Below are 25,225 nucleotides of genomic sequence, written 5' to 3'. Positions count from 1 at the left end.
GATTTTCCTGTCTGTTGCAAGTATAGCTTGAGCACTCAAACTTGACCCACTATCCACGTCACAACACAACTCTTTATGGCGCTGTTGGACTGTCTTCAAGAATGTCTTGATGTGTTTCTCGACTGTCGATTTTAGCTGGGTAATGTCTTCGCCATAATTCTCTAGAAAAGATACTATTCGTTTAGTTATATGAATGTTGGATTCCCAGCGGATTCGAGTTTGTAAAAAATGAGTTGGTTTTCAGTATCACGGCTCATTGTTAGAAGTTGTGAAAAGGAAAGAATAGTTGAGAAATAGGTAGGTAAAAAAAAAAAAAACTTCCTGTCGGAGAATCGAACTCCGATCTCCCGCGAATCCTGAGTATCCAGAGATATTCCAGTGACAAGCGAGCATACTAGCCGTTATACGAACAGGAATCGATGGCATTTAAGCGATGTGAGATATTATATAGATGGTGAACTGGGCAGATCTGCAGCATCATTTTCGTTGTCAATTCAATCTTCAATCATATTCTTTATATACTCTCTACACATTGAAAATAATGCCTATCAAGGTGCAGCATTTTTCTGCTTATCCACAGTCATAGTCGCTCGCTGTATCGCGGTTGGTTGTTGCCCAGAAGTTTGCTGACACGGCCGAGTCAAATGATAATGTCGTCTTGAGCAATCAATCACCACGCAATACCCACGTTTTCTTCCATTCAACTCTATCATATTAGCAGCTTTGTCGCCACTATCCTGCTAACATCGAGTTTTTTTCCATATCAACAGCAACAATGTCGACATCTGCAAGTGCACGAGTTGGTCAGAACGCAGACATCTTGCGGGTCATCTTTTCCCATTTGAACGAATCGGCTTTGTTTTCTTGTCTTTTGACATGCTCGGCATTCTTTGAGCTGGTAACTCCCATGCTGTACCGCTCTTTGCGCGTCTCTCACGCAAGGGATGGTTTTGTAGGCGCCACAAGGCAATCCAGCCACCTCTTCATGCCGTCGTGTCCAACCTCTCCTTCATCTGCTCGTTTCAGCAAGAATGCTCTATTATCATTAATCAGAGAGGTACATGTGGGCACTCATGGAAAGAATGAATGCCCGTTCGTGCTCCATTACATCAATCCTCTGCCACACTTGCAATATGTTCATCTGTCAGGAGGACCTTGGCCAACGGAATTAGAACCGGAAGAGATTTGTGCTTTTGATTCATGCCAATTTCTCGCAAAAGTGTGTACTCAAGCCACTCGTGTCTTGTTGAGGGAGACGGATACAAGGGTCGTTAAATCTCTTATACACCTAGAGCACATCACTCTCAAGATACGTCCTTGTCAACTACCCATGTATCTCTTCCAAGATTCCACCTATGCATGGCCTTTTGAGCTTCCCATGCATAGGGCGAAATCTCTCGATTTGGTGTTTTGGGACGAGCGGCACAACTTTCGAGTGGACTGGCGCACAACTGTTGGCGGAGGATTCAGTCCACCCATGATGCGCTTGACATTCCGTCCCCATGGCGATTATTCAGGTCATGTTGAGCGACTACGCGGCTGTGTCTATTGCGATCAGAAAGGATGTATTCGCCATTTGCCCCAGGCATCTATGCAGCTGCCTGCGCTTATGCGTGCCATAGGGGCCAAAACAGAGATTGAGAATGTGAGAATATGGAATGTCGATAAGACGGCAGAGCGTCAATGGAACTTTATGGATAACGCGCCTCTATCCGTAGAAGCGGTCAAACGTTCTATGACAGATGCGTTTGTTGAGGCAAGAGAGGAGAAATGGAAGAATCATGCTAACCGAAAAGACTTGAGTGTGTCATTTCATTCGGCGGCAGAATATTATTCTTCTGTAAGGCATAAAGACGAGATTGATGAAGATGAAGCAAAGTACTGGGAGATGATTACTGCTCCTTCTCAACGCATTCTGCAGCTGGGTCAAGAAGTGACAGAAATACTTGGTGGGGAGTGTGAACATTATGTGGGATATCCGGAAGCTGAATTAGAAGAGATCATTGAGAATACCAAAAGGTGGAATGAAGGTTTTCAAGAACAATAGTCTTTGTCGACATAAATATAGGTACAGGCCTTGATGTTGACCAACAATACATAGAGGCAATGGAATGTTTTGTAATATCTAAACACAAGCTTCGTGCTGAATGTATACTTTCGAAATGTTGAAACGCATGTGCGTCGATAAATATTCAGTTCTTATACGGCAAGTTATTTTGCATTATCACATGCTGCTACACTGAATGCCTGAACAACCCCAAGAACACACATCTACAATCCATATACATGTCTCTTTTTCCACTTTTCTACGTCCAACACTTAGGCCCTATTGACGTTCCCCAAGTCGATACAAGCCTCCTTGACTCGCTCAACGAGAACCTTTTCTCCCTCCCTGATCCAGACTCGAGGATCATATTGCTTCTTGTTGGGCTTGTCATGACCCTCAGGGTTACCAACCTGGGTCATGAGATAGTCCTTCTTCGTGAGAATGAAGTCACGGACACCACAGAGGTAAGCCCACTGAGCGTCAGTGTCAACATTCATCTTGACAACACCATTGACAACAGCCTCTCGGATTTCGTCCTTAGTGGAACCGGAACCACCATGGAAGACGAGGTACCTGAAAAATAGTCAGCCAAAACCCACTTTGCTGTGTTGGTGTAGCCCAGGTTTGGTGATCCATGGCAAAGACGGGTAGAAAGCAACTAAACTGTCACTCACAAAGGCTTCTGCTCGTCACCACCAATTTTCTCATGGGTGTATTGTTGGTGTCGACCGAGAAGTTCAGGCCTGAGTTGTACGTTTCCAGGCTTGTAAACACCGTGGACATTACCGAAACCAGCGGCGATAGAGAAGTTGGGAGAAATTGCGCTGAGGGCAGAGTAAATATCCCAGATATCTTCGGGTTGAGTGTATAACGAGTTGTTGTCGACAGAAGTGTTGTCGACACCATCTTCCTCACCACCGGTGATCCCGATTTCCATTTCGAGCCAGACTGCACCAGTATCAGTCAAATGTGAAGCTTTGTACGATACACACTCACGGTTGATCTTGGCCATACGCTTAAAGTAGTGGACGCAGTCCTTGATATTGTCCTCCTTAGTCTCTTCAGACAAGTCAAGCATATGCGAAGAAAAGAGAGGCTCTCCATGCTGTTTGAAATAAGCCTCGTCGGCCTCGAGCATGCCATCAAACCATGGAAGGAGCTTTTTGGCACAGTGGTCAGAATGAAGGACAACAGGACTGAACATGACAATGAGCATTCTTGTTATTCAGATGACTCTACACTTACATGCCATAAGCAGGAGCAATGGACCGGATAAAGTGGGCCGCAGCAACGGCACCAGCGATCGAAGCTTCCTGATTATCGTTTTTCAAACCTTTGCCAGCGAAGAAAGCGGCACCACTTTGAGAAACCTGAAGAATGATGGGAGACTTAATGTCCCGGGCGGCTTCGAGGACACTATTGACAACAGATGAAGAAGTGACGTTCTGTAAACATCAATCAATATTACGTGGTTGTGCAACGCAACAGCTTACAATGGACTAGTAAATCATAAAAAAAAATTAGAGGTTAGCAGAGTTGCATTGCCTGGCAATTAAGTCATGACCCAAACTCACAGGGATGGCAAACTACCACACACATCAGCTCTCACGTTGAAAGGACTAGAATATACTCACCTTGTTGTCCTTTGCATACTTGAAGAGTTTTCGGACATCATCGCCAGTAATGACACCAGCCTATCCGTTGCTATCAGCTACTACATCTTCATGCTTCCATGTGGAGTCTGTTGCAGTGTATACGCACAGGAACGTTGGAGAGAGTACCAGACATAGCTACAATTAATGACAATGGTTTAATTGCTTGATACTGAGAAAAAATCAAAAATAGAGATGGAAAAAGAAATGAAAAAAAGTAGTTGGACCCAAATTCAGATAGATCGCTTCGACGCACGAACCTTTTCCAGGTATCGTCATTGTGAGGTCAAATAAAATGGCGGAACTCGGCAAAAGTTCAGAAACCCCACGTGGCAAAAATTGTGATAATGCCAAACCGATAAATGCCGAAACCCCGCATAATAGAACCGGGCCGTTCAGCAAAAGATGTATAATAGATCGCGGGGTAAGATTTGGATACAGATGGGATGTTTATAATGACAACGGAACGATGCAGATGCATGGAAGGTGACAGGCAAGAGAGCACAAGTGGTTTTGGGACACCAGCGCGATTGGGTGGAAAAGAAAAGTCATGTAGATACGCTTTCGCCGAGAGATAGCCAAAGACCGTTGCGGTAGATGCACAATTCAAAAGGATACTCTACATCTACTGCCCATCGACATTTTCTCCCGGTTCTTCTGCTGTCAGCTTTCCAAGCAGCTTCCAGGTTCTTGCATAGGTCGCTGCACCGAAATCAACAGAGCACCAACACAAAAAATCAGACAACATACGTTTATATATCCTGACAATACCTTCATCGTCTGTCGTGCTCAGTATCGTCCCTGTTGCATTCCACTGTTTACTGATTAGTATGCCATCATCCGTTGTCTAACTCACGTCTACAGTGCACACCTTCGCTCCACCCTGTCCAAATTCTCCCACGCATTCTGCTTTCCATTCTCTTGTCACCTCTCCCGAGCTTCCAAAATCAGATCGCGCAGTTTCTCCAGGTGGCTGAATTCTCCATATACTAACGGTTCCGTCCCGGGAGCCAGTCGCTACGAGATGATAGGACCTTCCACAGGATGGGGCCCAACTAAGACAAGTCAGAGGAGCAGGAGAAGGTGACGATAATGGGACGAGCGTAAGGATACATTTTGGACTAGGTTCCAGCGAGATGATTTTAGTAATAGGCGATGTGCCGGCACAGGCAGCAACAAGTGAGCCCCACCACCGCTCTTTACACCAGCTCAACGCCCAGCCGCCCAGAGCTTGCTCTCCGGACCCAGCAGGATCATTGAAGGGTAAAACATTGTCGGCTTCGGGTGTAAGTGGGAAGTAAGAAGGTATATGAATACTGTGGATTTCTGACCAATCACTTAAGCTCGGATCAAGACTGGTGCACACTCGAAGATAGCCATCTGTGGCAATAAATCCCACTCTTACACCATATCCCGGATCAGCAGGCGCCCATTCTACTGAGCGTACTGCGCCTTTGGGGCCAGTGAGAACGCCACGCTCAATCCATCTAACAGGAGTGGAAGCGGGTTTGCGAGAAGAAGAAGGTGCCTCCCATATACGGACTGTACGATCGATGGAGGAAGACGCAAGAAGGGAGCCGTGAGTTGGATGAGAAAATGAGAGATGGAGGATGGGAGCATCATGAGCCTGGCAGCGTTAGCATGATACAACAGTGCGTCCGTATATACCTTCCAATCCGCTTCTGGTCTCCATTTGGATTCTTGGTCTTTTCTAAACACCTTTATACGCTGATCTGCCGAGCATGTGGCCACTTGCTTAGTCGTTAGCTCGAGTTGTGCAGTAACGGACTAGACGGACATGATTCTCCGTAATAGTCATAGGCAATGTCTGAAAACGGTCATTATTGTTATGGATACAGTTGGCCACATACGAGTTACCAGATCTGAATGTCCTGGGGCGAGCAAGTCTGTTTGAATCATTATAGATGAATTATAAACGTAATGTTTGAGTTGAATAACCTCCACCATTCAAGTGGAGATGTCTGCTATCCCCGCAATCTCCGTGGCGTGGCAGCCCATTTCCACGTCGACTCTTGCTTTTACTATTATTCAATATCCACGATAGTTGGATAGCTTTTATCTTCCTCATCATGTCTCAGCCCATAATGTTACCACAGGGGTGGGAGGCGAGATGGTGAGTGGATTCATGAATAGTGCCGCCTGTCGCTGATAGTACCTATAGGGATCCCCAGTCGAGTTCATACATCTATATCGACCAGTCGACTGGAAGGTCACAGTGGGAAATACCCACAAGTCCCACGTTTCCAACTTCTCATCCATCTGCATCTGCACAACCAGCACCACGACACGGCCGCCGACAGTACCCAACAGCCCAACTATACGATACGCCAACACCTCAAGTAGGCCCGCCGCATCCAGTGCAAGGATATGCAGAGCAAGGCGCACCACAGTTCATCACCCCGGGCCTTGATGGCGCTGCCAATTATCCTTATGCCCAGTCTGGAACGGGCTACAGCCAGACGCAAACTTTTCCAGGAAATGTAGAACAAGTCGCAGGTCAATTTGGACAGATGAATATCGCTCAAAGTGCTGGGGCATACCAAGGAGCTTATGGCCAGGAAAAGCAAGCCCATCAATTGCAAACGGTCAATCTGATTGGCCTTCAGCCTGATGTGAGCGCGCTTGATGCATCTCCACCTTCTGCCCTTCTCCCACCCAACGCCTCTGTTACTCCCTCTCCACACGTCCAGCCTGACCCGTCATATCAACGTTGTACACTCAATGCTATGCCTGCTACTCAATCCCTACTTAACAAGTCAAAGCTTCCTCTAGCCCTCGTCCTTGCTCCCCATCGCGATATTAGGACCTCTGAAAAGGATGAGCCGGTTCCTGTTGTTGAAGATGGTGTGATTGCGAGATGCCGTCGGTGCAGAGCCTACATTAACCCTTTTGTCACCTTTATTGAGGGAGGAAACAGATGGAAGTGTTGCATGTGTGGATTATCCAATGAAGTACCACAGCTCTTTGATTGGAACCAGCGCGATGAAAAGCCTGCCGATAGATGGGCCAGGGCTGAGTTGAACCATGGCGTTGTAGAATTTGTGGCACCCACAGAGTACATGGTCAGGCCTCCTCAACCACCAGTCTATGTCTTCGTTATTGACATCTCTAATGCTGCGGTTGCTAGTGGCATGGTTGCCGTAGCCGCTCGGACAATCCTTGAATCACTCGATTCATTGCCAAATGCCGATAATCGCACAAAGATTGGTTTCATTGCCGTCTCTTCTTCTCTTCATTTCTTCTCTTTGCCTTCCGGCGCTACAGAAGGCAATATGTTGGTCGTGCCTGACTTGACCGATGTCTTTCTTCCTAAACCCGTCGATTTGCTTGTCAATCTCACAGAGAGTCGACCTGCCGTGGAAAAACTGTTGGAACGGTTGAGTGACATGTTCCAGGATTCTCATAATGCGGCATCCGCTCTTGGTTCCGGTCTTCAGGCTGCTCATCAGATGATTGGTAAGATTGGAGGCAAGATTATTGCTCTTTCCGCCACTTTACCCACCATTGGTGAGGGTAGTCTCAAGGCGCGAGATGACCCAAAACTCTTGGGTACAAGCAAAGAATCTCAATTACTCAATGCTCAGAATAATTGGTACAAAACATTTGCAATTGAGTGCTCAAAGAATCAAGTATCAGTCGACATGTTCTTGTTCTCGGGAGCTTATACAGACGTGGCTACGCTTGGCTGTCTTCCTCGGTACACTTCTGGTCAGACATATATCTACCCTGCATTCAACGCTTCTAGGCAAGAAGATGCAATCAAGTTTGCAAGTGAATTTGGGAAGGTGTTGGCAGAGCCCATTATGCTTGAGGCCGTCATTCGAGTTCGTGCTAGCAGAGGAATTAGAATGTCAGCTTTCCATGGTAACTTCTTTGTTCGCTCAACAGATTTGTTGGCTTTGCCGACAGTACCCACTGATCAAAACTATGTGATTGAGCTTCAAATTGAGGATGACATCAAAGGGTCTATGGTGGTCATCCAAACTGCCGTCTTGCACACTACCTGCTTTGGGGAGAGAAGAATCAGAGTTATCACGCAAGCAATGCCCACAACCGATTCTATTGCGGAACTGTATGCCACTGCCGACCAAATCGCAATTACTTCCTTCATGGCCAACAAGGCTGTCGAAAGGAGTATGAGTCATAGTTTGGATGATGCACGAAACCAGATTATGAGCCGCCTGGGGGATATGCTGAGTGTATACAAGAATCAAGTCACTTCTGCTGCGGGCGCAAGCGCTCAACTGGCTGTTCCTGACAATCTCAAACTCTTGCCTCTCTTATTCTGTGCGCTGACTAAGCATGTTGGCTTGCGTGAAGGATCAACGATCCCACCTGATCTTCGAGCGTACGCCCAATGTCTTTTGACCACTCTCCCCTGCCAGACATTAATACCCTATATTCATCCACGCTTCTACTCGTTACACAATATGCTACCTGAAGCAGGAACGATTGGTGAAGAAGGCGTTATTCTCCCTTCTGCGCTCAATCTTACGTCAGAAAAGCTTGAACGTCACGGTCTATTCCTGATTGAAGATGGACAAACTATCTTCCTCTGGATAGGTCACGATGCCGTACCGCGTCTTGTTCAAGATGTTTTCGATCTCCCATCGTATCCCGAGCTTATGCCAGGGAAATATACTCTCCCACTTCTTGAGAACCCTTTTTCAGAGCGAATCAACAATATTATTGCCAAGATTCGTGAGATGCGTAGAGGCGTGTATCGGCCGCACTTGTATGTAGTTAAGAGCGACAGCGAACCAGCATTGAGACAGTGGGCATTGAGTGCATTAGTAGAAGATAGGATGGATAGGATGGGTAGTTACGCACAGTTCTTGACGGCTGTCAAGGGCAAGGTCAGTGTATCGTTTATCATCAGCAGTGGAGCAAGTGCTCATGAATGTATAGGTGAATGGAAACTAAATAAAATTAGACGCTATCTTTTTATTCGACAATTCATTTGACAGCAAATAGCAGAATCAATAGTAGGCATTGTTTCTGAAAGCAAATTCTGCGTTTACTGCTTGTCGTGAGAGAGGCTGCATTAGTGAGTTGGGCGATATTGAGTATTGAGCATCAGGCATGTGGAGGTATAGCGGATTAACTTTCCTAAGAACGACTACATACAATACTATGTGAATGGTTGGACTTTTGAAATATAAAACAAATGCTAATGTTGGAATGTGAACATGATATCTAAACTCTTGAGGTTCCTAGCACACTTCTTCGCCGGCACCAGTCAATAATCGGTATTTTATGACCGCTTGATCTCGATTCTACAGGCAATCAACTCAGTCGTATCCAGACAAAAACTCAATGGCTTACCCTCCACCCATAATTTCCACCAGGATATTTCTGACAATGGTTCTCACAGCTTCCTCGCTAACTGCATCCCACTCTTTACTAGTTGAGACAGAAATGGTCGTGGTCTCGTGCTTCACCAGCTCGAGAGGTGGAGGCGGAGGAGCACCAACTTGAGAGATTGAAGAGCCAGGATCAGATGTGTCGTCATCGTCGGATGATGAAGAGGGGGAAGCACATAGTTCGTTGAGCTGAGAAGTGATTCTGAGCGAGATTGGCCATGCCTCTAAATACCCCAGTCACACATGAATATATGGCCCGCACTTTGCCAAGACAAACATACCTAGGGTGTTCTCGAAATGAAGAAATGTGAGGTCTTCCAACTCTTCAAATTGGGCGTCAGTGAGTACATGAGGGATGGTGAGTTCGATAGTCTTGCAATGAATGTCAAGCCGTGTCGCTACGGAGAACGCATAGGACCTACGTGCGGCGGTCGTGGGTATGGCATCTTCCTCCCATATGACTATTCTCCCAATCCTGCTACTCTCGTTCTGGAAAGTAAATTTTTTTCAAGACAAAATTATAAGTAATTAGGAAAGTTTACAATTTAGATTTTATAGAAAAGATAAGGATAATGGAGCACAACCAGGCACGTACAAACGTCCTTTGGCAAAAAAAGCTTGCGGAAAGATGTTGGCTTGTTTCGGCGACAAAGGCAACAAAATATCTTTTGCATACAACTCTTCTTACTCTTTTGGATCAGAGTCGCGGACGAAGCATGCCACCCACTTGTCTCCCTTGTTCCGTTCAACTTTTTGGCCTTCTTCGGTAGCTGTACGAGCAGCTTCAAGGATGGGATCATCAACAAGTGATGCGGTGGAAATGGGTGTAAAGAGTGGATGAGCGTTGAGATGTTGGGCCATCCAGTCGTGCAGGTCTGTCGGAGTCAGAAAAGAGTAGGTACCGGGTATAAAGTCTTACCTTTTACATCTGTGACAGTATACAATATACCACCTGGCCTCAAGACATATGCGTATTCTGCCAGCAATGCCGGACTAGATCATTATCAACACCGACTCTCACAAGTTGTCAAGAAGACTGACGTGATGATACGTGCTTTGTGTTTACGGTTCTTGAAATGAGGATCAGGAAAGAGGAAGAAGATCTTTTCGAGCTATGCGAAGTCGTCAACATATCGCTCAGAGCTAGTGATTGAACGCACCTGTCCCTTGGCAAAGAAGTTGGGCATATGTTTCATGGAATTCGCCTTGATGACGGATACATTCTGATACCCTCCAGACTTCTTTTCCTCCGAATCAGCAGGTAATAAACTTTGGGCTTGGCGACTAGCCGCAATTCTATCAGTCACGTATTTCGTGACTGAAGTCCTTATCTCCATACCTACTTGCGCCGTCAGCGAAACACTCTCCGCTCGAGCTGCTAAGGGCACAAACCGAGCATGATTTTCTCGGGGAACGTGGGTGCCAAAGCCATTAGCAAGCCACCAAAACCACATCCAACATCGGCCCATTCGACCCGTTTTCCTTGTGACGGAGGAATCGTTCCGTCCTCATTTGAAAGAGCAAAGTAAGCAGGATAATGGGTCGACCAATCCATAAGCTCTGGGCTTTTGGGGCTGAATCGGCAAACGTCAAATGGATCGTGATAAAGAGTAATGGAAAACACAAACTAGTCGAGTTCATGGTCAATGAATACGTTGGCATGAGCGCGCTGCCTGTAGAATCGTTTCTATCCACATTCATCAGCCTGGTTGTATACAGAGAAAAAGAGGTGTACTTGGGGAACTTTTAAGAGCTGAAAGTCACTTTGTCTGGATGCTTGTTCATCTGAAGCAGCAGAGTGGACGGTAGACGGGCCTGCTTCCATTTCTATCTCTTCTCTTGTACGTTTTGACATTTCTCTTCAAGTTATCTTGTGGTTTATCTTGCTTTCTGATTTTGGAAAAAGAGTTGTTTCGAAAATGGTTCGCATTTATTTTAGCAAATGAGTAAAAATATTTTTAACCTTAATTAACAAGTAAATTGACGAGCGAAATGGCAAAGAGCAATTCCATCCGTTTTTTATTCATCCTTTTCACGTTCTTTCTGTTTTTTTCCTTCTTCTTCATCTTCATCACCTAATATGATTCTGCGCCGTCTATACTCCTCAATTCCCTCGCCTGGGGCAACATCTCCCGCTGCTCTATCCCACCCCATTCCTACCTCCAGGCCACAGACAAGAGGACGCATCAGGCCCCGTTTGGCTCTTCCCAAACCTTCTCCCCGTTCCAGGCATAGCACGACTATTGCAAAGCCTATTCGACTTGTAGGAGCCGGGAGAGGTCGTAAACCGCGATATTCTTGGATCCAGTCCCGGAGTGATGTCGTTGGTAGTTCTTATCCTTTGGTGCCGGAGCCACAAGCTGTCGAAGGATCCATTCCTTGTACACCTCGACTCTCTTTCACTCATCCCGTTCCGGCATCGAACCATGTCAATGACTTTCAGCCGATCTACATATATCCCGAACAGTTTAAATTGCATAATGCCTTTACTCATCCTTCTCATCCTTTGCCGTTGTATCTTGGTACAAAAATTTACACCCAACCACCCGCATCTTCTTCTTCTGAGCAGGATATCTTTACAGCTCCTACTTCCAAATTGAGAAAAAGTAAAGATGGAGGGACATTGGCAGAACATCTAACGGTGGCTGGATTCGTGTCTGCAGAGTTTGCATCTGAGACAGACCTTGAAGTTTCTGAAATGGAGTTTCCATCTGTCACTACTCTTTTTGAAAACAGGGCTGCTTCCTTAAAGGCGTCAAATAGCGAAGAGTGGGAGAATACTCTTGCAATACTTGAAGGAAAAAGGAATGAGAAAATTGAGCTTATCGAGAAGAAGGATGCGAATCTTGAAGAGGTTGTTGCCGACCTTTCGCAGGTTCTAGCCCAGATGGATATGAACGAGGAAATAGGCATGGATAGTGTTAGAAGGAAGAGGAGAAAGAAGATTTCTAAACATAAGCACAAGAAAAGAAGAAAAGTAAGCGTTTACTGCCACTATATCTTTATGACAAGCCATTAATGAATCTGTGTAGGCTACTAGAGCGTTGAGAAAGAAGCTGGGCAAATAAACTGGTAAATGAGTGGAGATATACAGATTTGGGATATCGGAAGATGCATCAATCTATCAAGTCTATTCAAATTTGGGATCTGTCCACTCTGTTGAACAATGCCCGTAAGAATTTCTTGATTGCTAATACTCGCAGTGCCGTAGGTGACGATATATGGCTAACTGCTTAGTGTTTCAAGTTTTTTGCCTTCATATCATCTGGAATGGGAGCTATCATTTTTCATCTCACGGTCCAAGACGTCTGAAAGGGAATAGTGGGTTGATATGTGATAACTTCTCCATGATGCCTTCATAGTTGAAAGGTTTCCTTGCTTTCTGTGTGAACCTATACCATCTACCATGTAATCCGATTTGCCTATATGAAACTCGCTTCCCATCCGTTTACCGTAAAACTCGCTTTGCGGGTTCGCCAGCAGTGCACGTTGAAACTCAAGTCTATCTTATCGAAAAGAATTTCAACACCAGAAAATATCCTGGAAATGATAATATAGGAAGGGAAAAGCGCAAGGCGTTTACTAAAGCTACATGACAAGCTTTGATAGATCTAAGCTGTACAAATTGGGCTTGAAACGTGGGTTATATGACCTAGTGATATAATACGAGGGTTCATTAGATTGAGGAATGGATTATAGATCATCTTTTGCTTTAATGAATGAATGCAGACTCGAAATATCCTCTGCCTTTCCAGAAATATTCAACCAAACTTTCTCATCTGCCGCCATCTTATTAGAATCATGGACAGGGAGAAAACAGTAGAACACAGGTTATTGTGTATGACTTGGAGATGGTATAGTTGGTTGACTGCGGCAGAAGCGTCAAAGATATAAGGAAGGACTCATCATTCATAGATCCCCAGAGAATGGACCTTGAGAGCTGTCTGAGTTCATTCTAGATACATATCTCAGATAAGTCAACTCGATCCAAGAACTCTGTCACCAAGCCCAAGATCAACCTTCTTCCTGATGGGACTGTGGTTGATTGATCCTCCGAGAATGACTCTAAGCAGCTGTCTCTGTCTATGCCAGATTGACACCTCAGCAGAGACAACTCTGTCTCAGGGATCTCTACCCAACACCCAACCCAGATCCTGATAGTCATGCAAGCTTCCAACCTGGTCACTCTTCAACAATATACAAGTTATACACCTGTCAGGACGTCGGTCGGGTGTTGGGTCTCTGTATGGAAGGCAGCTATCTAGATACATGCTTCAGGAGCTATCGACCACAGTCCTTCCTATACCTTCTCCACTCCTACCACCACCACTCATCTACACCACCTCGACACACACCATCTCACCTTCCCTCTCCATCATCCTCACAACACCATCCCAACAACTCCCACACTCCTCATCAGTATTTGGCCCAACCCTTCAAGTGATACAAGTACCGGGTATTCTCTTTTAGTTCTTTCGAGTCAACTTTGATGAAGAGATTCAGCAAATCATTCGGGTCGGTGGTGGTGTGCCAAACGGAGATGCTGTGGGAACAAGCTGTCAGCGACTGACTAGAGATTCCAACCACCTACGTCTTGTCTTCATTCTTCGTTAGATAGACAGTGTAGTATTGTTTGGGCTCCAGACCTTTCGCGGTGGTTTTGTCGTTGGTCAAGATGATGACAGGATTTTCGTAGGCCTTGTCCATCCAGTCGTCTACGCTCTTTATCAGCCGCCATGCTTTCCTCGCTTGAAGACATACCCCAGTTCTTGCCGTCCTTGGCGACGTCTTCCTTCTCTGCGTCCACACCGGTAAGATACTTGAAACCCCATTCACCGGCCGCTACCAACTTGTCATCACTGCTGCCGGTGTCATTGAACAGTTGGTTGTTCACGACACCCTTTCCGTCATCTCCTATTTCGCCGGTTTTTACGCCTGCGGATACCACCGCGCTCCTAAAACCACCGGCAAACCTGTCTGCTGTCAGTGTGTACAGTCGGAAATGTTGCTCCTAAGCCTACCAAGCGTTGTTGCCCGAGTTTACAATACCTGGACCTCCGCCGCCTAAGAAACTGACAGGAAACTTTTTTGCATTCCCATCTATGTCGTAGACGCTGAAGATAGCACTCTCCGCGTTGTTGTAGGTCCCCTTGTCAAGGTGGATACTGGCGTTGACTTTGTCAGGGTTGGCACCTGCAAGTGCGCAGAGAGTCGTGGTGAACCAGCCGGCGCCGTCATGCGTTGCGATGCCGAGACAGGATATACCGACCAGCGGGTTATAGAGTGGGCCACTCGTTGGGCGAGGTATGTCTGAAGGCATTAGACTAGAAGCATCAGTCGTGGTGGTATCCGTTGGCGTTTCTGCAAGAGGGCTTGCCATGACTTGGACGATTTGTCAACGACGACCGTTGTAGGAGGACGCCTGACTTACCCAGCAAAGGCATTCCCACCATAGCAACGATTGTTGTAAACTGTACCATCTTGTTTCCGTTTTGTTCAGATATGGACAGAGTGCTGTGAACGCGCTGCGCTTTATACGCAGAAATGTCTTCTCAGATGGGAGCCTTGATTAGCATCCACCTTTCATCGTCTTGCCAGGAGCAAATATCATAACGCTGCTTCCTTTCAGCTTTTCAATCACAACGGATGCTCCCTTTGTCAAGTTCTTGAGTTTCCAAAGCTAGTCGAGGGGAAATTAGCGTAGAGATCTCAAGGACACTCACTGTCAAAGGCTGAATCAGGCGTTGTACTAGCAGCATGTCGGGACATGGCATGGAATGGTGTAGTTGGATGATGGGTATGGAAGAGAATGAACCTAGTGGCCTCCTATTCCAGCTACATACTTTTCACCCAAAGAACATATACTCAAGATTGCTGGATATGCAGCTCTGAAGCTGGAATTGATGTGATTCTGGTGGTTGCAGAAACCGACACTTTCATCATTGGCCCAGTATACGAAAGCAAGTCCATGGCCGGTCTCATCCAACTTGTTAAGGAAGGTGTTTTTAGCAAGGGATCAAACATACTTTACATTCATCTGGGTAGACAGCCAGTTTTGAACGCATGTAGCTCACATTTACCTTATGTTTGGTGGATGTCAAGATGACAGTATGAGTTTTTGATTGTGAAGATGTAGTTTCAAGATTTTTCGGATAGTATTTCTGTATGGTACGAGATTAGTTGAATATCGATGGGCTCAAGGGTTAGTAATAATCCTTTTCGCATGACACGAGATGTGTGGTGCAAGACAACATCTGCTGTTGTCATTCGACCGATATACAACACTGTATGATAGTACAAGACTCGATTCTCTTGCAGGTCATCTAATGTTTTCTAGTGGTATGTACCACGGCCTATGATCAAAGTTATTGAATTCAGTACCGACATCTTGTCTTGAAGGGTTATTCTGAAATAGCCAAGCGAATAGCAGTATCGAGCCGATGACCACACCCAGGCTAATACGTTTTGATACTTTACTTGTTCATTCAACTGTTGGTGGATTTTGTGTATATGGACGATCCCATGGTAACTTTCTTTTATTAGTGTCCAGGTGCTCGTTAGGCATTGTGACAGTCTCGTTCATCATACCGTTTCCTAATCCGCCAGATACCACAAAATTTCATATACAAAGACTTGATTTCCCTATATCCGGCGAGAGTGAGCTGATTGAATCCACCAACGGATTTTCTGGGAGCTCTTGGAGTATTAGTAGAACTTTGGAAGGAAAATTGTCCAGTTTCTCAACTATTGTGGCAGCAGCTCGTCAGAAAGTCTGCTTTTTCTTCATATCGCTTTGGCAAATGTTAATTGAAAACAAAGATTGAGATGGCTCTTTACATAGCATCAACATTGTTTTGCGGACATTCAAGTAATCTCCGCTGCGGAGTCCCACACCCCTTCCGTTGTCTGTCGTATATGTACATGGATTTTCTTTAAATGAATACACTTTTCAAGCTAATCAAGTCGCAAGAAATTGACGCAGTGAGCAGCGACAAAAGAGAAACGTTATGTTTTGGCTGTTGACTGGCGCCGCTCTCTTGTTGGCGGATGGTTGGGTGAAGGCAGAACAAGATGGAGACTGGTGGCCCATCGATGATCCGAACGACGATGGTGGCAATGGGACTGCACCTTTACCGCCTGGAAGTGGACCAACCCGTGAGTCAAGGTATGGGTGGAGCTGTCCTGTGTGCTGAGTAACGCCATGCTTCTAGAACGATTTGACGGTGAGTTTGTACCATATCGTCTTGGTCCATTTCGAGTCTTGTCAAGTAGCTAAAATGTGTCCCAAGGCCCTTGGTTCTCTACCCAGCTTGTGTTGTCTTTGTCAATAGGCGTCACAAGTTTTCTCGTCTTTTGTTTTTTGCGAACGAGGTGGGAAGTAGTTTATATGGGCCGAACGAAGCTCAAAGGTTTGTGGTCTTTTGCTGTAGTGGGTCAAAACATTCTTATATAGCTCAGATTTTTCTCCAACGCCGGCTCATGATCCGGATTCACAGAAGCAGTCATCAACGTCTCGTTTTCTGGGCTGGATCTTACCAACATTGAGGACAAGCGAGTACACGGTGTTGCAAACCGTTGGGCTTGATGCTGCAGTCGTGGGTCATTTATTCTGCTCGAAACCGCTATTGGAATGCCAACACGAAGTCTGTCACAGTTGTTAAACTTTTTTCGAATGGGATTTAGTCTTTTTGGTGTATCAGCACTGTTGGCGCTCCTGGTGCTCATCCCGTTAAATCTATTCGTATGTTTATGCTTCTGCTTGGAGCGCAGTGACTGATAGACGGGCAGAGAAATGGTTCAACCGATAGTGGTTCTGACCCGTCAGGTAACTTCTCATTACATGGACGGGTTTTCCCGCAGTGGCCCAATCAAATGCTCAATGCCACAACTCCGGAGCGAAAGAATAGCCTTTACGATCTACTTCTTGATCCGACCACGTCGTCGACTATCCATCTCATATTTGCCTACCTCTTTACCTTTCTCTCCATCTCCTTCTTCCATCGTAATTTCCACCGTTTTGTGCTCGCCCGCCAGGCTTTTGGTCTACAACTCATCCACTCTGTCTCGGCGCGCACAGTACTCGTTGCGAACCTACCATCTCATCTGAGAGGTGACAGGACCTTGGCAGAGTACTTTGAGTCTTGTAATTGGCCTGTCGAAAGTGTCTCCGTTTGTCGAGGGGTTCAATTGTTGGATCGTGTGCTGGACAGAAGGACAAATGCCTTGCTTAAGTTGGAGCAGGCGTGGGTTGAATGGGTTGGAAATCCTGCCAAGAATGATCAAGGATATGATCCACATTTGTACTCTGGAAAAAGCACGCCGCAAGTACAGGATGAAGCAGCAGGCGTTTCAGAGGAACATTTGGTAGATCTAGGAAATGACACAGCTTCATTATTGTCTACTGCCCCCCAAACTTATGGTGCAACCACCTCTATTCATTCCTCCACCCATGACAACGAAGCACACCCTCATTCGCATGTCCACATTCATACTACTCGCCCTCGTCCCACACTGAGACCCAGATGGTTTGGAGCCAAGGTTGACGCCATAGAGCATTGGGAGAAGAAGTATAGAGCGGCCGATGAGGAAGTAAAAGAACTGAGGAAGAAGGGGAGATTCGGTGCAACTCACGCCGCATTTGTCACTTTTGAGGATGCTCGCGATGCTGTAAATATACATCGTCTCGTTCCTTCAGCTAACAGGCCAATTATTGTAGCAAATCGCATGCCAAGTGGTTCACTATCCTCAACATTCTCAAGTGATAACTACCCCGGCTCCGGAACCGCGTGATGTGATTTGGTCTCACATCGCCATGTCACCTCGCGAATCAGAAATACGAGACTTCGTGATAATGAGTGTTATGGCTGTCCTCCTTCTGACATGGATAGGTAGGCCTTTTGTTTTCGCCACTGACGTTATGTCCTGAGACTGATCGTTTCAAAAGTGCCAGTGTCGACGTTGGCGACATTGTTGTCTTATCAGGAGATCAAGAAAGTTATGCCATGGCTCGCAAAAGTTATTGATGCTTCTCCAAGGCTAGCTACGATTGTGCAAAATTCACTACCTTTGCTGGCATTATTGACTTTCAATGGTTGCTTGCCTTTCCTTTTTGAATGTGTGTTAAACATGATAACATTGGATGGCGTAGAGGCTAATAAGCGCAAAGGGTTAAGTTACATGCAAGCCTTCAAAAGCAGAAGTGCGACAGAATATAGTTTGATGAAGAAATATCATTTATTCTTAGTGGTCTCAGTGTTATTCATATTTCTATTAACATCCACTTATTGGGCGTTAGTTAGGGATCTAGTGGATACGCCAATGAAGGTAACTTGTTCTTGATGAATGTGGTTGCGCGATCAATCGTTAACAATTCGTAGATACCGGAAAAGCTGGCTAGAGCGTTGCAAGGCTCAAATGTCAGGAATTTTATGGTGTCCTATGTAATGCTTCAGGGTATGTCTATCACTGCAGTGTCCCGATTACTGTCGCTCAAAGAGCATAGCGCTGGGTCTTATGCCGCTACAACTTCTCAACCTCGGTCCTTTATTTTCTTTGGGATTCGCTAGAGCATTCTCCACAAGGACCCCTCGCGATTATGCTGAAGCAAATGCGCCTCCCATGCTCAACTATGGCTGGGTATATCCACAGGCGTTATTGGTGTTTACGATAACTCTAGTGTTCAGTGTTATGAGTCCATTAATTCTGGTTTTTGGAGCCACTTACTTTGCGGTGGGGTGTATGTGTTCTTTCTGCAACTTCAACTTAAATCGGGTTGCATACTGATCATGGCATAGATTTGGTATTCAAATACAAACTGTTATTTAGCAAGTCTAGCCGTGAGAGCGAAAAACATTTTACTAATGGCATCTGAAGTTTACTTCAAACCTTACGAGTCTAATGGAGAAGCCTGGCGCATCACCTTTGCCCGCACTCTTTGGGCTCTGATCATATTCCAATTGTTCATGACTGGGCTTTTCTCTCTCCGACTCTATTATTACGCATCAATCGCTATGCTTCCACTAATATCATATACGCTTTGGAAAAGCTGGGTCATGTGGCGCGATTTTGGCCCTTTGAGTAAACACTTGGCAGCCAGTAGTGTATGTGAAGTTCAAAGAGGCGAAGATGTCGATGGCGTCTTGGGCGTTTTGGGTGAAGGCAGCATTAGTCGGAGTCAGAGGTCTGTTAGCTTCTCAAGGTGGCCATATAATCCTGCTATATTTATTGACATCCCTTAGTATGATTAATCATAGGCGATACGCGGTGAACGACGAAACACTTTACGTAGCACCTTCCGACTCTCGAACAGATTATTCCCAACCGCCTATGAATAACTTTTACAATGGCGTGCTCAACACCGGCCGTCGACGATATGCCCACCCTGCTCTAAGTGGTAGCTTACCAACCCCCTGGCTACCCGCTATAAGTGACAAGCATGTCCAGGATAACGGAAGAGGAACCAAAAGTGTTGTTTTAAGTCTCAGAAGAAAAGTCGTCAAACGTCTCAGAGGGGATAGGTGGGGTGCTGGTGAAGGTAGGGAATCAGAGTCAGCGAGCTTAGATGCAAGTCGACAGACCCTTGTTCCGGAAAGTTGGTCTCAAGGAGCTGATGTCAACGACCACAATTCCTCTCATCCAGCGCAAACGGACTCAATGCCCTCGTATTCTACATCGAGTCTGCCGGCAAATCCATGGGGCGATCCTTCGCCATCCCCTTCAGCTTTACAACCTAAGAATCGAACAAACCCACTCAAAAAGAGGAAGTCAGGGGAAATAGAGAGCATAATTGTCTTACCGGAAGGAAGTAATGTGTGGGAGGACGATGAGCAAGGAGACGAGCCTGAGTCTCCTGTCAGTTTTTCTTTGCGTTGACATAGAGTGACTGCTGACAAAAGCTTTGAAGTCAACATATTACCATGCTTCTACACGAAGAACTTTAAGCAGTGGAGAATCGGGTAATGCAAAGCAAAAAAGTAGCGTACCAAAAACTGGAGGTCCATGGTAATGATTCATCGTTCATCGTTTATCATCTATTGATAGAGTTTATGATTGTGTTATAATATTTGTGGGCGATTCAATTGTTACATCCAACAATATAAAACTACAGCAAGTGGTTTTTATTCCTTTTTCTTTTCATCGTTTTTGTCAGCATACTTGAGCAGTGCTTCTCGCGGCTATTCAGAAGTATCAGCGAATCTCTTTCACTCCAATTAATATAAACTGCCTCACATCTTCGAAGCCGACAGTATCTGGGTACAACGAATGCACCAAGCTTTGCGTCTCGCTCGCACCCAACCTTCCTCCCCGTCCGGCACCATAGACAGGCTCCATAGGCCTCATCTTCTTTGCCTTCTTCTCTTTTTGGTGTAACGATTCCCTATAGCCTTGATCTTGATACATCGGTAAAGCATCAGGAGTGAAGATGACTGGTTTGAGGTCGACGGTAGAGAATGATGGGTCCCTAGCGGTTGTCTTTGGGAGCTTGGCGAGAGGAAGGAGAGCACCATGGATAGATAGATGAGGGGAGTACAGAATATGTAAGGCACCTGTAGATAGTGACGCGAAGATCTATACTCTGCGTCAGAAGTATCCGTCATGGGACGTCTGGAAAAATGATATAAAAAGCGTACTTGGTTGATTTTTGAGTGCCAAAGAACCCTGACAACACTCCCCTCGCCAATGATCACTCTCCTTTCCTCTTCCAACGTCGCACTATTCAAGAAAACTACACTTCCCTTCTGACCCTTTGGTACAGATGTACCAGAAAGAATCTGTTTATCATCGGGGGAGAATACAATGTTGGTATCAGGATAGTCATTTTTCAGGTCGGAAGCAACAGCTATGGACTTGCGAATCTGGCGAATATCCCACACTGTTGCGAGTCAGTCTAATGAAGCAGAATCATAATAAAGGAAAGCAGAACTCACATTTAACAGTATGATCTCCCCCACGGGTAGCAACTCTTGTCCCGTCTCGTGAAAACACCACGCCAGTTGTTTCTGTATTTTTTTCGTGAGCAGTCTCACAAGTGTATTTTGGTCTTGCAAAATTCGAAGATGTATCCCAAACATGCAGGGTTCCATCCAGACATACTATTCAGAGCCTCAGTATTTGCTGTTTTGTTTCTCAAAAAGATTGTAAAAGCTCACCTCCAGCAATCCATTTCCCATCCGGACTCCAAGCGCACGCTGTCACCTTAGTTTTTGCGCCTCGTTCTTTGGACTTGACGACAATTACTTGTTTCTGTTTACGTCTATTGGTGATGTCCCATATTCTACATGATAGCTATTATAAAGGTGTTGAAAATGAAAGACAAAAGTGATCTACCTGAGCGTTGAGTCATTTGAACAAGTGAGGAATAGGGATTTATCAGTGGGATGCCAGGCGCCACCAGTGATTTCGGCAATGTGGCCGCTAAAATGGTATCAGCTAGAGTTCATAGCGCCTGAATGGAATGAACAGAAGTACTTTGTGTTCCGCATGTCTCTCAAGTATACATCGCCTTTGTTAAATTCAATTTCATCCTCTCCATCACGATTGAAAATTTTTGGATAAAAAGTACCAGAAATCACGAGAAGTTGTTGTCCATTAGGAGAGTATGACAAGTCATGTACCTGCAGACGTGAACGCATCAACACATCAAAGCGAATGCAGACAAGGGTATCCGACTATAACACCCGACAAGAAGATCCTTAACTTACATAGTAGTTCCCATTGGCCTCAAAACTCTTGAAAGGTTTCAATCTGTGATCCATTCCACCAAAGTCCCAAAGCTTTGTATCATAATCGTGAGAGCCGGTGGCTATTCTAGCACCGGATGGGTCCACAGCCAATGCAGAAACAACCTGGGATAGCTGTCAACCTTTGATCAATGAAGACGAGACAATTTGTTACTTTTGTGTGATCTTTAAGTACAATTTCATGGCTAATGGGCAATTGATCCACCTCTTCCTCTTGGTTTTCTTGATCTTCATCTTGACTATCATCTTCTGCCTTTCTCTTCCCAGTATTTGTCCATTGATCAAGGTTGTCTTGACCATCCAGGCTTTTTCCTTTTTGTTCATCTGTGGTTTCAGAAACTGAGGTGATAACTGCTGTTGAAGCATCCTGATTTGGTATCTCTTTTTCCTCACTTCTGATTGAAGGTTGTGAATCTGTTGGCTGTAGGTTGCTTTAGTTATAGTCTTGAATCGATTCTTGCGAAGCTCACAGCTGTTCGCTTTGTGTTTTCAACTTTTGCTTTAAGACTTGTATTCCCTTTGTTGAGTTTTTTGCCAAAACTCATGGGCAAGTCAAAGCCTTCCATATTTTTCTATCTTTTTCTTTTCTTTGATACTCAAAAAACAATTGAAGAAATGTGAATAGTGATGTTATTAGAAATGGCTACTTGTAGGAACATGAAATCTGGGCCTCCACTTTTCAATAGGCACGATGTGCGTAAGTAATTGCGATGTAATGAATGTTGTATTTTACATTCGCTATAAACAGCGTCAAAGCTAGAATACACCTAGGTATTTGATAATGAAATTGCAAGGGCACAATGCATTCACAACACCCCGCGTAATACTGTCAATGAATGGCCACAACCCGTTACTGCAGCTAATCTTGCGTCTGCCACAATCCGTAAGACCTTCCCGGAGTGGTCTGCCAAAGCCTGATTGTTCCATCCTCACTCCCACTAGCATACAGCTCGCCATCAGGGCTATAACTTGCACAGAGGACAGGTCCGTGATGACCTTTGTACACTTCACGTTCTTTACCTGAATCAAGATCATATACCCGGACCCATGGATCGTTCGTAGATCCCGCAACGAAACGATCTCGAAGGAACGGATGAAGAGAAGCAGATGTTGGAGAATGGGGAAGAGAGATAGTTACTGGTGGGTGTTGACTATCTGAATCAGCTTTGTCTCGTTTTCATATAAACGCTTACCGAAGAATATCAAGGAAATGGACATTTTTGCCAGCTGTGACACTTAGGGTGCCACCCCCGTGTGCCAACTCCATGCTCCCAATGGGTTCTTTCAGATCAAGGTTGCCAACTTCGCTCAATGTCCTTAAATCCCACCAACGCACTTTGCCATCTTCTGAAGCGGAAACGCCTACAGTGCCCGAGCCAGATTCATCCCACACAAGCGAACGGATAATACCATCACATGAGGGTCCTTCTGGTTTGCCAAGTATCAGTGGCGAAGCATCGGGACGGTTGAGGTCAAACAATCTGATCTTTTTTTCATGACCACCCTATGACTGTTTTAGCCCTAGTAAGAAAATTCAGAGACAGTTAAGTTACAGTCAAGAGATATTGAGGAGTGACTTGGGGGTTCAAAGCGACTGTTCTGACAATGTGACTGTGCGAGAAAGTGTGCAATGTTTCACCAGTATAGGTGTCCCAAATCTTCCTATACAAATTGTCAGGAATGAACAGAGAGCGCTTGACACGAACGCAGTGAAATCAGCAGAGCCAGTGACAGCACGAGAGGTATCTAAAGATATTTTAGATGACCACACAGCACCTTTATGGCCTGTACTACTATATCAGCCACCAGTGGATCTTTAACAAAGTAGTAATCTACCAAGGAAGGTGCCGATCCAATCTCCAAGCCAGTTTCGAAGCATGGGATTGCCATCCTTGCACGCGGAGATCAAAAGATACGTCCCATCGTCCAAGCTAGGGATCACAGTTAGTAAACAATGGCTAAATAATCAGAAAACCCACAGATTAGAAAACTGAAGATGAGTTACTGGTCGCGTATGACCAGAACAGAGAAGCGGCTGGACTTTGATTTGATCTGGAACAGCAGCCTGAGAAGCTTGACCCTGTTGCTGCTGAGGTTGTTGAAGCGGTGGCGCTGACCTTGGTTGCCCTTGTGCCACGAGCTGTTTGGTAGACGCTTGTGCGTAGCCTTGCTGAGGGTGCGAAGGGGCAAAGTGGGCAGGAGAAGGAGTGGAAGTGAGTGAGTGAGGGAGAGAGGTATATCCGTTACTATAGGGCTGCATTTCTTACGCTTGGCATTGAGATGACAGAGATTAACAGTGGTTAAGGGAGATATGTGCAGCCTTCAAGGTTCTGCTCAATTAGGTGGCAATTTGTCGAATGCTTCCACCTATATGAATGAATATAGTGAGTCTTTTGAATATGCGACCAAAAGGGAAGAATGGACGTGGCGGGAACGTTAAAAATTGAAAAAGAAAACAAACACAAGTTGGCAGCGGGCAGCGATGAGTCTAGGGCGAAGAGGTCGAAGAAAAGCAGGGGAAAAACGGAAGTAGAAGGAAGAAAAGAAACGAAGAGAAGATAAATAGGTAATTGTGAACGTGAAAACGTAAACACGCACACAAGTAGTAGGCATCATTGCCACATCGCTTAAATGCCGAATAACTCCGTCCTTCTCTATCTCCTTGCAATACTTTGAACCGTTTGCGACTTATCAACTCATCCGACTCCGTCTTTCAAAATGAAGCTCGTCAGGTATGTACATCGACGGTCCAACGTATGGATACTGTACTTAATGTCATCAGGTTTTTGATGAAGCTCAATAACGAGACGGTCACGATCGAGCTCAAAAATGGTTCAGTTATTCACGGCACAATCACTTGTGCGCGCGTTCCCAACTTATTACATCCATGTCAGTGCTAACATTTTCCAATCAGCTGTGGATCCTCAAATGAACACCCACCTCAAATCTATCAAGCTTACCCTTCGCTCTCAGCCACCATCCCAACCGCCTCTCTCTCTGGACTCTATCGCTATTCGAGGCAACAACATCAGATACTTTATTCTTCCTGACTCCCTGCCTCTGGATACGCTCTTAGTGGATGACGCGCCGAAGCCAAAGAAAAAGAAGGATGGCGCAGCTGCTAAAGTTAGAGGCGCAGCTAGAGGTGCAAGAGGGGTGAGAGGTAGGGGAGGTCCTAGAGGCGGAGGAAGGGGACGAGGCTTTTAGGTGAATGTAAGAGGGGAAAACGAGAAAAGTCTTGTGACTTGACCTTTGGCATTGGCATGCAGATATTAGTGTATGACGGTTGGCTGACTATTTTGAATTCGTTTTTATGGAACTCCATCGTGATTGACTAGACGACTCGAATTTCCTCGCTTCTTATAGGGATGTTGTCTGGAAAAACCTTCCAGGTTCAAGTGC

The 25,225-nt window shown here is 45.5% G+C and overlaps 12 protein-coding genes across 12 annotated transcripts; 5 read left to right on the top strand and 7 right to left on the bottom strand.

Annotated features, from left to right (window-relative positions):
- Positions 1–775: 775 nt before the first annotated feature.
- L203_104185 (uncharacterized protein) lies at positions 776–2,047 on the top strand (the record flags this gene model as incomplete). Its single annotated transcript, XM_066213573.1, has 1 exon — positions 776–2,047. The coding sequence occupies one exon, from the start codon at positions 776–778 to the stop codon at positions 2,045–2,047; it is 1,272 nt and encodes a 423-aa protein (XP_066069670.1).
- A 272-nt stretch (positions 2,048–2,319) lies between these two features.
- L203_104184 (fructose-bisphosphate aldolase 1) lies at positions 2,320–3,835 on the bottom strand (the record flags this gene model as incomplete). Its single annotated transcript, XM_066213572.1, has 8 exons — positions 2,320–2,620; positions 2,722–2,995; positions 3,044–3,243; positions 3,293–3,492; positions 3,541–3,546; positions 3,622–3,633; positions 3,682–3,741; positions 3,809–3,835. The coding sequence occupies 8 exons, from the start codon at positions 3,833–3,835 to the stop codon at positions 2,320–2,322; spliced, it is 1,080 nt and encodes a 359-aa protein (XP_066069669.1).
- Positions 3,836–4,324: 489 nt separating this feature from the next.
- Positions 4,325–5,619, bottom strand: L203_104183 (uncharacterized protein; the record flags this gene model as incomplete). The annotated part of the gene is made up of 6 exons (XM_066213571.1): positions 4,325–4,401; positions 4,450–4,513; positions 4,556–5,326; positions 5,368–5,450; positions 5,498–5,527; positions 5,571–5,619. 6 exons carry the CDS (start codon positions 5,617–5,619, stop codon positions 4,325–4,327), a joined length of 1,074 nt encoding a protein of 357 aa, XP_066069668.1.
- Positions 5,620–5,789: 170 nt separating this feature from the next.
- L203_104182 (protein transporter SEC24) lies at positions 5,790–8,643 on the top strand (the record flags this gene model as incomplete). Its single annotated transcript, XM_066213570.1, has 3 exons — positions 5,790–5,833; positions 5,882–8,576; positions 8,629–8,643. 3 exons carry the CDS (start codon positions 5,790–5,792, stop codon positions 8,641–8,643), a joined length of 2,754 nt encoding a protein of 917 aa, XP_066069667.1.
- A 331-nt stretch (positions 8,644–8,974) lies between these two features.
- Positions 8,975–9,529, bottom strand: L203_104181 (uncharacterized protein; the record flags this gene model as incomplete). Its single annotated transcript, XM_066213569.1, has 4 exons — positions 8,975–8,996; positions 9,046–9,307; positions 9,365–9,455; positions 9,506–9,529. The coding sequence occupies 4 exons, from the start codon at positions 9,527–9,529 to the stop codon at positions 8,975–8,977; spliced, it is 399 nt and encodes a 132-aa protein (XP_066069666.1).
- A 238-nt stretch (positions 9,530–9,767) lies between these two features.
- Positions 9,768–10,938, bottom strand: L203_104180 (tRNA (guanine-N(7)-)-methyltransferase; the record flags this gene model as incomplete). Its single annotated transcript, XM_066213568.1, has 7 exons — positions 9,768–9,958; positions 10,003–10,076; positions 10,125–10,195; positions 10,244–10,422; positions 10,476–10,657; positions 10,712–10,770; positions 10,819–10,938. The coding sequence occupies 7 exons, from the start codon at positions 10,936–10,938 to the stop codon at positions 9,768–9,770; spliced, it is 876 nt and encodes a 291-aa protein (XP_066069665.1).
- Positions 10,939–11,163: 225 nt separating this feature from the next.
- On the top strand, positions 11,164–12,151 carry L203_104179 (uncharacterized protein; the record flags this gene model as incomplete). The annotated part of the gene is made up of 2 exons (XM_066213567.1): positions 11,164–12,060; positions 12,116–12,151. 2 exons carry the CDS (start codon positions 11,164–11,166, stop codon positions 12,149–12,151), a joined length of 933 nt encoding a protein of 310 aa, XP_066069664.1.
- A 1,348-nt stretch (positions 12,152–13,499) lies between these two features.
- On the bottom strand, positions 13,500–14,536 carry L203_104178 (uncharacterized protein; the record flags this gene model as incomplete). The annotated part of the gene is made up of 6 exons (XM_066213566.1): positions 13,500–13,626; positions 13,675–13,798; positions 13,845–14,056; positions 14,105–14,183; positions 14,349–14,465; positions 14,515–14,536. 6 exons carry the CDS (start codon positions 14,534–14,536, stop codon positions 13,500–13,502), a joined length of 681 nt encoding a protein of 226 aa, XP_066069663.1.
- Positions 14,537–16,090: 1,554 nt separating this feature from the next.
- L203_104177 (uncharacterized protein) lies at positions 16,091–20,088 on the top strand (the record flags this gene model as incomplete). The annotated part of the gene is made up of 15 exons (XM_066213565.1): positions 16,091–16,238; positions 16,295–16,306; positions 16,373–16,492; positions 16,542–16,678; positions 16,738–16,824; positions 16,872–17,750; positions 17,800–17,971; positions 18,028–18,198; positions 18,250–18,407; positions 18,461–18,536; positions 18,586–18,819; positions 18,878–18,907; positions 18,957–19,263; positions 19,322–19,934; positions 19,987–20,088. The coding sequence occupies 15 exons, from the start codon at positions 16,091–16,093 to the stop codon at positions 20,086–20,088; spliced, it is 3,246 nt and encodes a 1,081-aa protein (XP_066069662.1).
- A 112-nt stretch (positions 20,089–20,200) lies between these two features.
- On the bottom strand, positions 20,201–22,389 carry L203_104176 (uncharacterized protein; the record flags this gene model as incomplete). The annotated part of the gene is made up of 10 exons (XM_066213564.1): positions 20,201–20,257; positions 20,313–20,651; positions 20,714–20,955; positions 21,011–21,175; positions 21,233–21,357; positions 21,411–21,497; positions 21,552–21,697; positions 21,785–21,928; positions 21,978–22,244; positions 22,294–22,389. 10 exons carry the CDS (start codon positions 22,387–22,389, stop codon positions 20,201–20,203), a joined length of 1,668 nt encoding a protein of 555 aa, XP_066069661.1.
- A 293-nt stretch (positions 22,390–22,682) lies between these two features.
- Positions 22,683–24,083, bottom strand: L203_104175 (uncharacterized protein; the record flags this gene model as incomplete). Its single annotated transcript, XM_066213563.1, has 6 exons — positions 22,683–22,974; positions 23,017–23,327; positions 23,377–23,485; positions 23,530–23,608; positions 23,660–23,754; positions 23,803–24,083. The coding sequence occupies 6 exons, from the start codon at positions 24,081–24,083 to the stop codon at positions 22,683–22,685; spliced, it is 1,167 nt and encodes a 388-aa protein (XP_066069660.1).
- Positions 24,084–24,541: 458 nt separating this feature from the next.
- On the top strand, positions 24,542–25,030 carry L203_104174 (uncharacterized protein; the record flags this gene model as incomplete). Its single annotated transcript, XM_066213562.1, has 3 exons — positions 24,542–24,555; positions 24,606–24,682; positions 24,738–25,030. The coding sequence occupies 3 exons, from the start codon at positions 24,542–24,544 to the stop codon at positions 25,028–25,030; spliced, it is 384 nt and encodes a 127-aa protein (XP_066069659.1).
- Positions 25,031–25,225: the final 195 nt, after the last annotated feature.

Source organism: Cryptococcus depauperatus, chromosome 5 (genome assembly GCF_001720195.1).
Source record: "Cryptococcus depauperatus CBS 7841 chromosome 5, complete sequence".
Classification (NCBI taxonomy): Eukaryota; Fungi; Basidiomycota; class Tremellomycetes; order Tremellales; family Cryptococcaceae; genus Cryptococcus; species Cryptococcus depauperatus.
The sequence above is the reverse complement of the archived record's forward strand: the minus strand, read 5'-3'. Positions and strand labels throughout refer to the sequence as shown.